This window comes from Labeo rohita, unplaced genomic scaffold (genome assembly GCF_022985175.1).
Source record: "Labeo rohita strain BAU-BD-2019 unplaced genomic scaffold, IGBB_LRoh.1.0 scaffold_360, whole genome shotgun sequence".
NCBI classification, from domain to species: domain Eukaryota; kingdom Metazoa; phylum Chordata; class Actinopteri; order Cypriniformes; family Cyprinidae; genus Labeo; species Labeo rohita.
The window spans coordinates 14,271-29,756 of NW_026129278.1; the positions used below are offsets into that span (position 1 = coordinate 14,271).

The window sequence follows — 15,486 nt, forward strand, 5'->3', positions numbered from 1 at the left end:
GAAACTCATTCATGGTTACAGAAAGCAATTGATTTAAGTTATTTTTTTTCCAAAGGGGGTGCTACCAAATATTAAGTTAAGGGTGCCAATAATTTTGTCCAGTGGATTTTTTTGGGCTCTGTGTGGAATTATATCAGATTTTACTTTTCTTCTCTGTTTTTACAGAGTACCAAAACATTTGCAACTGCAACAATTTTCTGAGAGAAGGGTTGCATTTTCTGACAGAATTGCAAGGGTACAAATATTTTTGGCCAGATGAAAATTCTTTTTTCCTCTGAATCCTTGGCTCATGCTGAGTCGAATGATGTCCAAAATTAAAAAATCGTAAGGTTTATTTTTTTTTTCTATAATTTTTTGTTGGTAAAAACCTACTTTTTTGAACCCGTCCTAGATGGTTTGTCTGATTTTCACCAAATTGGCTCAGATCATCTTCAGACCGTGCTGGCAAAAAATTATGGAATTCAAGTTGATTAGTTGAACCGTTGAAGAATGAATTCTACGAAAAGCATGCAAAAATGGTTATGAGGCTATATCTCCGCAACGGTTTGCCGTATTGAGACCAAACTTGGTGTGTGTCATAACAAGCATAACCTTAGGCTACCTGCAGTGTTTCGGTGCAGTGCCACCTAGTGGTCAGGAGATATAAAAAAAATGGCTATTTTTGCTTATAACGTCTGAATGGTTTGGCCAAAAATCACAAAACTGGTCTCTGAGTCCAACCATACCCAATTTTCCCATGTCAGCCATTTTGGGTGTCGGCCATATTGAATTTAGTCAAAAAATGCAATATTTTAGGAACGCACCTTGTGGCCAAAAGTTAAAGAAATTTACAAAAATGCTAATAACTTCTGCTTACATTAGCCTATTGTAATGAATGTGATCTCAGTAGATTCCTTGGGTCATGCCGAGAACATTGATACCCATTATGCCAAAATTGGCAAAACATCCTGTCCGCCATTTTGATAAATGTTGAAAACCTACTTTTTTTAACTTTTCCTAGACCGTTAGTCCAATTTTAACCAAATTTGGCTCAGATCATCTTCAGACCTTGATGGCAAAAAGTTACAGATTTCGTGTGGATATATACGAAACGGTTTCCGTTTAGCGCATCAATGAATTTGTTGGAAAGATGCCAAACTATATCTGAGGCTGTATCTCTGCAAAGCTTTAACATATTGACACCAAATTTTATATGTGCCATTGTCACCTCACACTAACCACATCATATCAATTTGGTAACAGCGCCACCTATTGGTCAGAAGTAATACACCATTCATTATTAATAATGAAATTTCCAAAAATGCTAATAACTTCTGATTGCATTAACCAATTGTAATAAAACTACCCAAAATATTCCTTGGGTCATGCCTACAATGTACATACCAATTATACCACAGTTGGCTGAACTTCCTTTCCGCCATTTTGATTAATGTTCAAAACCTACTTGTTTGAACTCCTCCTACACCATTATTCCGATTTTCACCAAGTTTGACTCAAATCATCTTCAGACTGTGCTTACACAAAGTTATGGATTTCGTGTCGATAGACAAAACTGTTTTTGTACAGTGCCACTACACATTTAAGGCATGATGCCAAAATGACTCTGAGGCTGTATCTCTGTAAAGCTTGGACATAATGACACCAAACTTTGTGTGTGTCATTGTGCTACGGCTGACACAGAACGGCTTATGCCATTTGGAACGACATGGGGGTAAGTGTTTAATGACAGAATTTTCATTTTGGGGTGGAGTAACCCTTTAACAGGGTCCAGAAATGGCAAAGACAGACATAAAGAGGAGAAAATACTGTTGCAGGCAAATAAATTTCACTGTTCACCATACACAAAATATTGAAAGAAACTCATAATAATGAATTGGGGGTAGGAGTTTATATGAATGTATCTCTGAGGGGAACTATCTGTTTTCAGAAAAGATTACATGGCGTTTTCTTTTCATCTAGCATCTGTATCAAGCATTATAAAGCAGTGTTAATAACCATAGCACAGCTTTGTGTACAGCAGTAACCAATGAAACACTATCACTGTGTTCACTATCACTAAAGTAGCGTTGAGCCCTGTATTAACTTTAGTTTGTCAAAATATAATGCCCTTTCCTGCTTGTCCTTCTCTATGTGATTTAGCAGCTTTCAAGCATTTTCCGTGTTTTAGACAGCATTAATTAGCAGAACAATGTCTTCAGTGGTACGTTAGCCGTGCAATCAATGCTGCTGTTTACATATGAGTATCGCCGCAATGGCAGCGTATCTGGGTAACTGACCAAAATGTGATGTCAGTGCAAACCCTCTATATTTAATTATACTGAAAAGGAACACGAGAGAGCACCCAATCCATCATAGTGGCACTTATCGGTTACTCATAGAAAAGGTGGATGCACAGGAGTATTTTTTTAACGCTGGGTGAATTATGAGCAGAAACATAAAGCAACATAACCCATGAATAACCCCAATATCAATAAAAATGTCAAATTATGGGAGTAAAATATTGCGAACAGTGTTACGTGTTCCCTATAGAGCAGGGGTGTCAAACTCTGGTCCTGGAGGGCCGCAGCCATGCAGAGTTTAGATGCAACCCTAATTAAACACACCTGATCCAACTAATCAAGTCCTTCAGGCTTAATTGAAAACTGCATAGTATGTGTGTTGGAGCAAGTTTGGAACAAAACTCTGAAAGTTTGACACCCCTGCTATAGAGTATGGGAACATGACGTCAGCAATGCACGGCATTCTAGGACTTTCGGACAGGGACACTACACCATTTGCGCTACGCCACCACCTCCATCGTCTTTACACACAGACTAAACCCACTAAAGAAGCGTGACATAATATATCTCTGTAAATAAATGTAACTTAAATTCATGTCTTCATGTCGCACACTTTAATGCTTGTTGAATGGAACATATACGCTGTCTTCGAACTGGAATCAGGGCGGAATATTTCAAGTTGGCAGGACAGTTTCTTTTGAATAAAACAGACATCTGAGATGCACACAAAATGTGCAGAGCAGTGGTTCATTTACATGATCAGCTGGCTGAGATCAAGCTATGGTGTGTTTATTTTATCTGGCAGATATATCAGTGCCACTTAGTTATTAAAAACTGCAAAAGAGAAATTAATTCGGTCCTGTACAGTAGAAGGCGGCCGTATATGATTTCTGTGAGTGTGTATGTGTCGTGTTCTGGCCACACCACTCAGTGCTCGAATAAACGCAATGGATTCCAATATTAGTACAATTATTCTAAGCAAGTGCAAGCAGCTCTTAAAAACAGTAACGCAAATAGGGGGGCGGGGCACAAACTAACGCGGGGTTAGTTGTAACACGCCTGGTTTAAATATTTCCACACACCCTAGCGTAACCAAATTTACTGTGTTTACTAGTTGCCATAGCAACACTATAAATAGAAAAAAAGTGTGCCAATATTTATTTTACCATAGTAAAAGTAAATTTCTAGCTGAAGTTAATTTTTAATCTCAGTTTTTAGTATTCATTTAAAATGAGACAAATCTGCTATTATTTTAATCTCTCTGTTATTTATTAGTTCAGATAGTTTATTAATGCTTGGCAAGCCAGCAGAAGACACTAACCAGTTTTATATTTCAGTCTCTCTAATGGGGAAAGTTGTAACACTGCGTTAAAATCTGCTCCGCTAGTATTAAACTATGCTATTCTATGACATTAGTGATGTAATTTTCACTATTTACTTTGATGGATTTAAAAAAAATAAAAGACTGACAATCGATGTTTAATGTTGAGAAATTATTATTTCAAGAAATGTAAAGCATTTTGGCTCGTTTATGTGTCTCGTGTTCTATGAGAGCTGTGTTTGGAGGGAGGGGAGTGTTTTTCTGAATGTCTGAATGTGTTTAATCTATTTGGGCACACTGTTTTCAGCTATACTGTATAGCTGTGTGTTGCGATCAGAGCCATCCCACGCATGGTTGCGATGTGTTCATTGTGAAACAAAAAAATGTGTTGTTTTTTTCATTCTTAAAAAATGCCATTATTTTATTTGAAAAAGTTAATAATTTTATTTTATTGACAAAATAATTTAGTTTGTCCTGTATATTTTTTTCATTCGATCAGATAACATTTTAAGCTGTCATATGGTCATGTTACAGTGTGTCCCTCACATGTTACAATGTACCCCACCTACGGGGCATGTTGTCACTTTTCACCTCCTTTCTTTTGAGGTAAATAACGAAAAACGTACACACTGTAATTATGAAACAGTAGCCTACGAATAAAAAGTAAAGGTGGTAAAGGTCAATTTAAGTATTTCCAGTTATTTGGAACTAGTGCTTGAAATGCCATAGTGACGGAACAATCCGAAGGAACGCTGTGAAATATCCCGTGCATTTAGTTTATCCACCCTGAAAACAATCACATCATGATTTAAATCACAGACACAATCGGACACACTGCGCACATCCTGTTACTGCGAGCATGCGCCACATCATGTCAGATGAACAAAACGATGGCTTGATTTCCTGATCCTGGTCACCGTCAGCTCACAGGCTGTAGATGCCATGGTTACCGTCACCCTTGAGACTCTTTGCTTGTTATTCTGTCATTTATACAGCCGGCAGTCCCGGTGTAAATATCTTCTGGCATAGACGATCTGCCAGTGTGATAAAATACCTGTCGCACGTGTCAAGCGATGGCTTCTTGAAGACACCGTCTTCACGCATGGCAAATATTACAGAGCGGCCCGTTATAAGTTGAGCGGTGACACTAATGGAATGTGGATGTTACCGTGGAGACGAGCACGACCTTATCCTACGGCTTCTAATGGAAGTTGCCGGATAATGTCACAATGGCACGGAGTAATAACCACAACCCCCTGAAGCTCATTTGTGTAATATTCATGTTTTATGTCATATCCTTTTGAGGAAAACTACATTTATTTCTGTTTAGTGCCAGTTTGTGTAATCAAGTTTCATATCAGCGCATCTGCAGATTCTGATGTACTGTTTACAGCTGCGAGCTCTGAATATGATGAGCGTCAGGGGAAATTTCATGTTTCAATTTTGCTGACGTTCATCTTCTATTCCACCGATAATACTCACAGAGATAATTCAGTTTGAAGTTACGCTATGAAAAGGTCGTTTTCAGAACCCATTTAAAAATTTAATTTTGGCTATGAATAGCACATTAGGTGTGTATAATTTTATTTTCTTTATACAGGTGAAAATAATTATTTAGGTCGAATAAATGACACAAAAACATATTTTAATTTATATAATATAACATTTCTATAATATAATAGAGATTAATGTAACAATGCTACAATGTTCTATAAATATTTTAGAATTATTTCTATGATTTATTCATTTTATTTTATTTTCAAATTAATTAATTAAATAAAAAAATATTAATACTGCAATCTTTTAAAATCCTTGTACATGTAAGAAAAATGTAGGATGGGAAAAAATACAAGTGAAACAAACATTTAAAACTTTTAATTTTAGTTATAAATAGCACAATTATGTTGCTCAGTCATGTTTCTCCTTGTACTAGTGAAAAATACACGTTCTGAACATCTGTGTATTTATTTACCATTAATGAAACAATAAATACATTCAGATAAATCTAAAGTCTTACTGTAAAACTATTAAAAGTATACATGTCATGTAAACAATCCGTTTCTCTTTTAGTGTGTTTCTATGAAAAAAATGACTTTAGTCTGTTTGAGCAAGTGCTTTATACAGGCAAAGTCTTTAATAAAAGCCCACAAATACTGTAACGTGTGTGTGTGTGTGTGTGTGTGCATGTGTGTGTGTGTTTGGGTGAATCTCACAAAACCTGATAAGAATATGTTTGGGTCTTTTACCATACACCAAAATCAAAAGAAAAAATCTAAAATCATATTTTGCACATTAAAATGTAAAACATATTAATATATAAATTAAAATATATTAAAAAGCTTTAATATAAAGTGTCCAGGTGCCCTACATCAAAACTAAATAAATAAATGTTTTGTATATTAAAATTTAAAATATATTAAAAAAAAAAAAAAAAAAAAAAAAAAAAAAAAAAAAAAAACAGAAATGAAAGTATATTAAAAATGCTCCAGGTACATTACAGTAATGAGAATTAAAAGGGAAATGTGCTTAAATGTCATGAAAATAATGCCACAAAGTTTCTAAAAATAAGCTCATTATTTCATGCAAAATATTATTATTTTTCTTCTCTCTTTTGATCTTTGGGTGAAATGTGTTTTTTGTGAGGTTCGCCCGTGTGTGTGTCTCTGTGCTCTTGTGTTAATTAGACGGCCTGTGTGGTGTGAAGAGGAAATGATGTTTACGCACCTTCTCACAGTTACTGCCCATCTGACTCATAATTAAATGCTTAAAATACTTTTATATTAAATCATATAACTGCCAACATCACAGTGTTTTCTATTGTTTTCCTTTCTTTGTATGTCTCTCTTGCGAGATACGATCTCAGAACAGGAAATGACTCTTAAGGGAGGTGATATCCCAGAATGCACTACATACCTGCTGTGAGCCTTTTACCCTCGTTTAGTCTCTGTTTGTCTTTCCTCTCAGTTTTTCTCATCTCTCACTCTCTCTTTTGGAAGATGTTCAGTATCTGAGTGAATTCACATCAGTTCATCATTCACGGATCACAGTCCTGTTCGCTCATTTCCTCCAGAAAGAGCTGAATCGAACCAGCCAGCTCTGAGATAAATCATTTTGATTGGACTGATGATGTAATCAAATCAGTCTGGGGAATTAAAGCTGTTTTATTATCAGAAAGCATCTCTACTTGTTTTTTTGCTTTAATGCAACAACATCCCATATTGATTAAAAATGTCTGAATGTAATTCATTAGATCGAGCGTGTGTCTGTATGGGTGCGCCTAGGATATGTTCTTTTCACTAATGTGCATTCATTTTATTCTCAGCTGCTGTTTTAGTGTATGTATGAAGTCAGTTCTATGGAAACTTGTTTCTGCCACAGAAAATAAATACATTAAAATAAATAAATAAAAAATAAAAGTAAATGCGACTTTTTGTCCCACAATTTTTCTTGAAATTCTAAGAAAAAAGTAAAAATTGCAAAATATAAGATGTTAAGTTGTAATTCTGAGAGAAAAGTCAAAACTGTGAGATATAAACAGTTGTGTGGAACAGGAAAATAAAAAAAGCAATTGCGACTTTTTATTTGACAATTCAGACTTTTTAGAATTGCGAGTTTATAACTTGCAGTTGCAAAAATTGCACAATTCAGATATTTCTTCTCAAAATTGGTAGTTTATATCTCACAGTTTGGACATTTCTTGTAAGCATTTGTGAGAATCTCATAATTCAGACTTTCTTTCTCGCAGTTATGAGTTTATGTCTCATAATTTGGTAGAATTACCCACAATTTTAAGAAAACATTTTCAATTTAATTTTAAGTTTAGTTCATTTCAGAATTGACATTTTTATTGGAATTCTAAGGAAGAAAGTCAGAATCGCAAGATATAAGCTTGAGATGTTAAGTTTTAATTCTGAAAAGAAAAGTATGAATTGACTTTTTTTATAAGAAAGAAAGTCAAAATTGGAAGATATAAAGCTTAAAATGTTAAGTTGTAATTATAAGAAGAAATGTCAGAATTGTGAGATACAAACTCAATTTTTTGTAAGGAAAAGTAAAGATTGCTTCTGCCATGCAATAGGACAATAAAAAAAAAAAAAAAACACTTTTTTCTCATTATTGGTAGTTTATATCTCACAGTTTGGACTTTTCTTCTCAGAATTACAAGTTTATATAGTGCAGTTGTGAGAATCTCATAATTTAATTACAAGTTTATATCTCATAATTTGGACTTTTCTTCTCAGAATTTTTTTTTTTTTTTTAAAGTAATTGCCACTTTTTATCTCACAATTCAGACTTTTCTTCTCAGAATTGCGAGTTTATAACTCACAGCTGCAAAAATTGCACAATTACTCACAGAATTGGAAGTTTATATCTTACATTTCAGACTTTTCTTTTTAGAATTACAAGTTTATATTTCGCAATTGTGAGAATCTCACAATTCAGACTTTTCTTTCCTCGCAATTACAAGTTTATATCTCACAATTCTAGCTTTTTTTCTCTGAATTGTGAGTAGAATTGGCACAATTTTAAGAAAAACATTTTCAATTCAATTCCAAGTTTAGTTCTTTTCAGAATGGACATTTTTCTTGGAATTCTAAGAAATGAAGTCAGAATTGCAAGTTGTAAGCTTGAGATGTTATTCGTAATTCTGAGGGAAAAAAAAGGCAGAATTGTGAGATATAAACTCAGTTTTTGTGAGGAAAAAAGTAAAGATTGCTTCTGCCATGTAATAGGACAATAAGAAAGTAACTGTGACGTTTTATGAGTTTTCTTCTCAGAATTGCGAGTTTATAACTTTTGCAAAAACTGCACAATTCAGATATTTCTTCTCAGAATTGGTAGTTTATATGGACTTTTCTTCTCAGAATTGCAAGTTAGAATTGCTCACAATTTTAAGAAAAACATTTTCAATTCAGTTCTGAGTTTAGTTCACTTCAGAATTGACATTTTTCTTGAAATTCTAAGAAAGAAAGTCAGAATTGCAAGTTATAAACGTGAGATGTTATTCGTAAGTCTGAGAAAAAAATTGTGAGACATAAACTCACAATTATGAGGAAAAAGTAAAGCTTGTTTCTGCCATGAAATAGATAGATCAGACTTTTCTTTTCAGAATTGTGAGTTTATAGCTTGCAATTGCAAAAACTGCACAATTCAGTTTTTTCTAAGAATTGGTAGTTTTTATTTCACAGTTTGGACTTTTCTTCTCAGAATAGGTAGTTTATATTTTATCATTTTTTTCTCGCAATTACACGTTTATATCTCACAATTCAGACTTTTCTTCTCAGAATGCGAGTAGAATTGCCCACTATTTTATAAAAAAAAAAAAAAAAAAAAAAAAAATTTAAATTCAGTTCTAAGTTTAGTTCCTTTCAGAAGTGCAAGAAAACAGTTTTGAGATAAAAAGTCGCAATAACTTTTATTTTATAATTTTTTTTTATTCCATGGCAGAATTAAGCTTCAAATTCACACAGATGTCAGATAATCTCACTAACTAGCGACAACATCCACTAACCACAAACAAACAGTACTGTGTGTCTTCATTTTTAACCTTAGATTTACAGTTTTATCTCAAACCATACAAACATGCTTCCATCAGCAGTTATGCTTGTAAAGTGTGTTTGTGCATCTTTTGTATGCATTTTGTATCTAATGAATGTCATTCAGACATTTTCAAGTGCCCAAGTGTCCAGATACTGTTTCTAAACTACAGTACTCTCTCTCTCTGTCTGTCTGTCTCATGGTTGTTTCTTGGCATTCCTGCCGAACTTGTCACTGAGTTGGTGAATGAGGTCAGCCAGTTCTCCAGTGGCCTGAGATTTCTCTTCCAGAAGTTCGTAGCGCAGACTGGAGATGTCCTGTTTTATTTCCTTCAGTTCACCTGTAACACACACAGAGCTTGAGTTATACTGTACATAAGCCGATTTTTACTTTTACACATGAAAGTTTGAGCGATCAACAAGACACATGATTTGAGCTGACAGTCTGGGGTGAAATAAAACTAGAGACTACTGTAAATTTAGTTGGTTTGTACCTTCATTGACTTCATCATTCTCTCTGTCGACCTGAGCCTTCAAAACATAGCGCTTAATCAAGCGCTTCATTATCTTCTGTTAGACAGACAGACAGACAGATATGAGGGAGAAAGAGCTTGTCAATTCAAACTGACTGCATACAGAGATCATAATGAACTCCCTACAGGTTCATATGGTTTGTTGAGTCTCTAACCTGATATCTTGTGGGGTTTTTGATGGGTTTTTTGACCGTGTTCTCCTCCCGGCTCCTGAGATTTGTTCGATGACGATCGGCCTGAAAAAAAAAAAGAGCCAATATTCAACACTCTAATTCAACTGACATGATTTTACAACAGAATCTAATCGGATTTATAATGCATTACTGCTTTCGGTCTTCATAATGCGAAACTGATTGTGTGCTGACTTATCATTCATTAGTTCTAAATAAGCTGATTTAGTGGTTTAATGTCCATTACATTCCAAATAAAAGGAGAAAATGATTAGGAGATGAACTACATTTCATTTGCAAGGTATTATTTAAAGGTACAGGCATTACCACCTGGTTATGGAATATGCAAATAACCTTTTTTGTTTGCATTATATATATATATATATATATATATATATATATATATATATATATACACACACACACACACACACACACATATACACATATATATATACGCATACATACATATATATATATATATATATATGTGGGTCAATGACGTGACCCCTTAGATTTTCTCTCCGATTGCATTTTTTTCATTTAATAATTGGTTAAAATGCATTAAAAAGATGCCATATACATGAAATACCTCTCCTATGTATGGACCCACTTTAACTTTTCAAAAAAGACTAGTTATTTGTAATTTTCCTTTTATTCAAAGTGTCAATAAATCATGTGGTGCGACCATCCGGCCATAACTGTTGTTTTGGAAATGTCTTTGAAATTACCCTAAATTTATTCTGATTAATTTTCTGTATTATTTGGCATGATTTCCAAAGTGGTTTGTAATCCTGTATAAAGTTGCAAAACATTTGTGTTTATATTTTCATCATAATATAAAAACAAACTTTGTCAGATGATTTCCATTTTATTAAATAACATGTGGTGCGACCATCAAGAAACTACTATTTTGGGACTTTTATGTTCAAATCCATTCAAAGATAGGACTTTGCATCATATAGCAATTTGCCAATGCCCCATGAAAGCATCAAGCAGGTTTGTAACTCTTTTTTCTCAAATTTGGAAAAAAAAACAAAACAAACTTTTTAACGGTTGGTTATGTTGTTACCACATTTGGATACCATGTGGTATATGACCTCAAAAAACAATGAATATTAAGTTATTTCTACAAGTATTTATTTTATTATAAATTTCATAGTGACCTTTTGAGGGAATCTATTTTGTTTTGTTTAGGTGGCCAATTCTATGCTTGCAAATTTTGACTGAATTTGAAATATCATGTGGTGTGACCAAATATCATGTGGTGTGACCAAATATCATGTGGTGCGACCACTGTAAAGTTTTTTCTATCATAGATATATGTCCCAGATTGGCAGTTTTTGTGCTTTTATATTCAACTGATGGTTTATATACATAAAATACTTTATTTTAGTATCATTTGGAACATATTTTTATGCAATTTGGGTCCTTTCATAAGGTTAATATTTAATCTTTGTACAATATGAGAAAAAATGCAAAACAAACAAACACAAACAAAAACATTTAGAGCATATAATTTTAGTTTGATAATTATGTATTTTATTAGTAATTTATAATTTATTTATTAATAACTCTTTAAAACTATTTGATCAGATTCCGCTGCCAAGCAATATAAAATAAATGCTCGCCATAGGCAGGTACACTGCAAAAAAAACAAAAAAACACAATTTGTTGAGTCAACTTAAAATAATTTGTTACCCTGCAGCCTTAAAATTTTACGTTCAGTCAACTCAAATAACTTTAGTCAACTTGAAATGTTAAATTGTACTAAGTGACAACTTAGATATTTGTGTTTGTTAAACTTAAAAGCAAGGTAAGTAACCCAGCTGCCTTAAAAATTTAAGTTAAATCAACTCAAGTATCTAAGTTGTCACTTAGTACAACTTAACATTTCAAATTGAATAAACATTTTTTGAGTTGACTGAAATTAAAATTTTAAGGCAGCCAGGTAACAAATTATTTTAAGTTGACTCAACAAATTGTTTTTTACAGTGTAGTTAATTCTGACCCTGCAGTCAAGCAGAAACTCCAGATGTCATTTTCTACTGTAAGAAAGATGGCCATGCTGTCATCTCAGAATCTGAGCCAGCAACCTCTCCCTACTCTAAACTGACACTTCTCATGCAATGAAAAATACATCACGGAGCAAAGAGGACAGTGACAACATGCTGACATACATGACAGAGCTGGTTACTTTTGGTGTGAAACAAAGTCTACATGTTCAAATGTAGTCTTTTTTTTTAAGAAATTCAAACAACAAATACTATTTCATAGCTCTTTAATGTGTCCTGACAGATCGCTGTAGTGCCTCAGTTCAAGCGGCACATGAAATGATCATCTTTTCATCTTTACTAGTTATAGCATGAAATAAACATGAATGGACATCAGAAGGTATCTTGTTTCACCTGTGAAAAGACGCACCATTTTTTTTTAAGTTCAAGTGCACTTACTTTAATCTACTCTCCTGTCTGGTTTGTTTGTCGGACAAAATGGCGTATTTGGCGTTATGACTGGTCAAATCGCCTGTTAATCAAACCCCCCATTGAGCAGCCAAGATTGGGCAAAGTTCAGAAATAACTGGGGCTAAAGAAATGCCTGCAGTTAATGCCATGTGCTGCACTTTTTTTTTTTTTTTACAAATGTCCCTTTAAATAGATTTTTAATGATCTAAGGCCTTTGCTTCATTTGGAGCAACCACTCATCATGTGGTGCGACCAATAATAGGAATAACTATAATAAAAATAAATAAAAATAAAATATCTAATTTTTGTGTGGTTGAAATATGAATCACTGCTACAGTGTTTAAGTGAATGGTATTTTTAAAAATATTTGTATCAGGTTTTTTTGGCAATTTACAGGAAAAATAAGTCTGCTAACCACAAGAAGGCAACTGTAAAACGCATGTTAAGGAAATGAATTAATTTCAGTATAAATCATGATCGCACCACATGACATTTTTAAGTCTATGGCCAATTCATCAAGATGAAAAAACACTAAAATCACTTAACACTTATTTAGACAACTTCAATTATTATTTAGATATATTATGTATTATTTAAACGTATAATATATAATATTAAATGATTTATTTTAATGATTCTGTATTTCAGTCTAAATTCTCTTCACTTTACAGCATTAATTCTCTGTAGAGAGTTTTTCTGACGCTGCATTTCTGAAGCTCACAGAGGCAGAACACTGCGAATACCAGATTTCAGCCTTTTGTTCTTTAAATGACACTTGATTGAGTCTCACTGTCAAGAACATTTCCATTTAAAAGATCTTAATCAAAGTCTTTCTGTCCGTCTGCAGCTGCAAATCAGTTTTAAAGACACAAAACTGCAGACAAAAGAGAACTGAGACATCAGGCAATCAGACAAGACATTCAGATCTGCTGTGAGACAAATTAAAGTTTAAAAAAACAATTACATCTACAGTACATAAAGACCTTAAATGATGTTCAAAATAATATACCAGTACAGTATGTGTTTTACCTTCAGCCGTGAATTGAGCATTCCCATTTCTAATTCATTGTCATGCCGATGACCTTTGCCCTTACACAGTCGTATAAGGCAGGACTTGACCCGGATGATCAAGTAGTAGAAGGATTTTGGAGTGGGAACCAGATTAAACGGGGCAGGCAGTGTTCGTCCCTCATCAAAATATGACAACCAGAGTTTAGCACGAGCAAACTTCCACTCCACATCAGCATCTTCCTGCAGGGATTGAGAGATTTATCAACTCACAAATTCTGGTTTACAGAAATGTTTAATGCACTTCATGCCATTGATGATAAAGAATGGAAAAGTCGTTATATTTTATATCAATACGCTGCAAAATAATCCTATTCAGATCTGTGTGGTAAGCAAGTAGGTTCAAAAGTAATCTAAAAGTAATCTAAAAGTAGTCAGATTACATTACCTAAAAAATGTAATCTAATAGATTACATGTACATTACTAACTACATTTTCGTAATTTAATTATCAGTAATGGATCATAATTTTTAAGTATAATATACCCATCACTGTTTGTAAGTTATTTATCTTGCTTCAAAGAGGTTTAGATGTTTTTTTTGTAAAACTAAGACTTCAATAAGATTCTAAATCAGTGTTTTTTACAGTAAATTCATACCTCAATTTCCTGGTAGGAGCTGTTGATCATTGCAATCAGCATGTTGAGAAGAACCACCACCATGGTGACGTTATAAACCCCGTACAGCACGTAACCAATGTTCTCGATGAACTTATGATCGTACTTCAGAACCACAGAAATCACCTCCGACAGACCAAATATGGACCAGAACAGAGTCTTGAAGCTCTCTTCAACCCTGTCAACAAACACAGAGCAGAAGAACATTATGGCTCAGATGTTGCTCTTTCATAGATCACAACAGGAACAGAAAAGGAAGCATAGACTCCATTTTTGTTTGTATCTTGGTAAATCTGAGCAGTTTAAGACCTGCTGCAATCTCTAGAGAAGAAACGTGAGATTACTGGGGTGTTTTTCTCAAGAGAACCATTTGAGAGGCAGGAGAACTTCAGTTGAGCGTTTCTGTGATTGTCCTTTCTTGTACACGAATCATTTTTATTCCATCTGCACCTGTTTTTCACTGAAAGCTGCTTATATGAGCTGAATGAGTGCAGAATGAAGATGATGAATCACTCAATGAATCAGATGGAGTGACGTTGGAGAACAGGAGAACAGAGGGTCTGTTAAATAATGGATTTGTTTAGTGATGTTGCTGAAATGTTTGTGTTTTAACGCTGAGCTCATCGAGTGGACAGAGTCATGGTCTCGCTCCCGCCGTGTCGCTCTGAATATTTAAACAGGTTGCGTCTGTGCCAACGCTGGAATATAAATCACCAACAAAGCTACTAAGGTTTGCACTGTGATTATTTTAAGCACATTTTCTGTCGAAATTCTCACTGTTATGCATTTGGATACTTTACTTTTCAGTTTATTTGTAACTCTTAATAAATTCTCACTGCTGTATTGTAATGTATTTTTTTATATTCAGAAAATATTAATATTTAAAAATATTTTTAATATTATATATTATATATATATATATATATATATATATATATATATATATTTAGCATAAATAATTGGTACCACAACAAATGTTACCATGAAATATAAATATTTTACAATTAAAATTATATATATGTTTTTCGCATTACAGTGCTGCACATTTTGGGTAAAACACAGTTAATTGTTATGGAAAATGCCACGGTCCACAATAAAATAGGTTTTCTTTTCTTTATGTAAAACATAAATATAATTTATTTTTGTTATTATGATTTTGTCAGATTCACACAGATACTCTTTTAAATTTATAATATTATACACTACCAGTGAAAAGTTTTTTTCATGTGACACTAAAGACTGGAGTAATGATGCTGAAACCCACATGAGTGAATTACATTTTAAAATATATTCAAATAGAAAACAGTTCTTTTACATAGTAAAAAAAAATTGCTGTACTTTGGATTTAGATTTTTTTATTATTATTTATAATTGTTTTACTGGCATAAAGTAGTACTACAAATACTACCATGATGTATAAATATTTTAAAATTGTTATAAATGTTATGTTTTTCACATTATAATCCTGCATTGTGGTAAAATAGACTTAACTGTCAT

General features: G+C 33.4%; 1 protein-coding gene across 1 annotated transcript in view; it reads right to left on the bottom strand.

Moving 5' to 3' along the window:
- Positions 1–6,043: 6,043 nt before the first annotated feature.
- The window catches only part of LOC127160482 (short transient receptor potential channel 7-like), a gene marked incomplete at its 5' end in the record, with an annotated part of 48,903 nt that continues 39,460 nt past the window's right edge, over positions 6,044–15,486 (bottom strand). The window contains 5 exons of the mRNA XM_051103124.1: positions 6,044–9,478; positions 9,632–9,707; positions 9,826–9,906; positions 13,335–13,556; positions 13,972–14,167. Coding sequence (XP_050959081.1) covers positions 9,336–9,478; positions 9,632–9,707; positions 9,826–9,906; positions 13,335–13,556; positions 13,972–14,167 — 718 coding nt within the window. The remainder of the gene's footprint in view (positions 9,479–9,631; positions 9,708–9,825; positions 9,907–13,334; positions 13,557–13,971; positions 14,168–15,486) is intronic.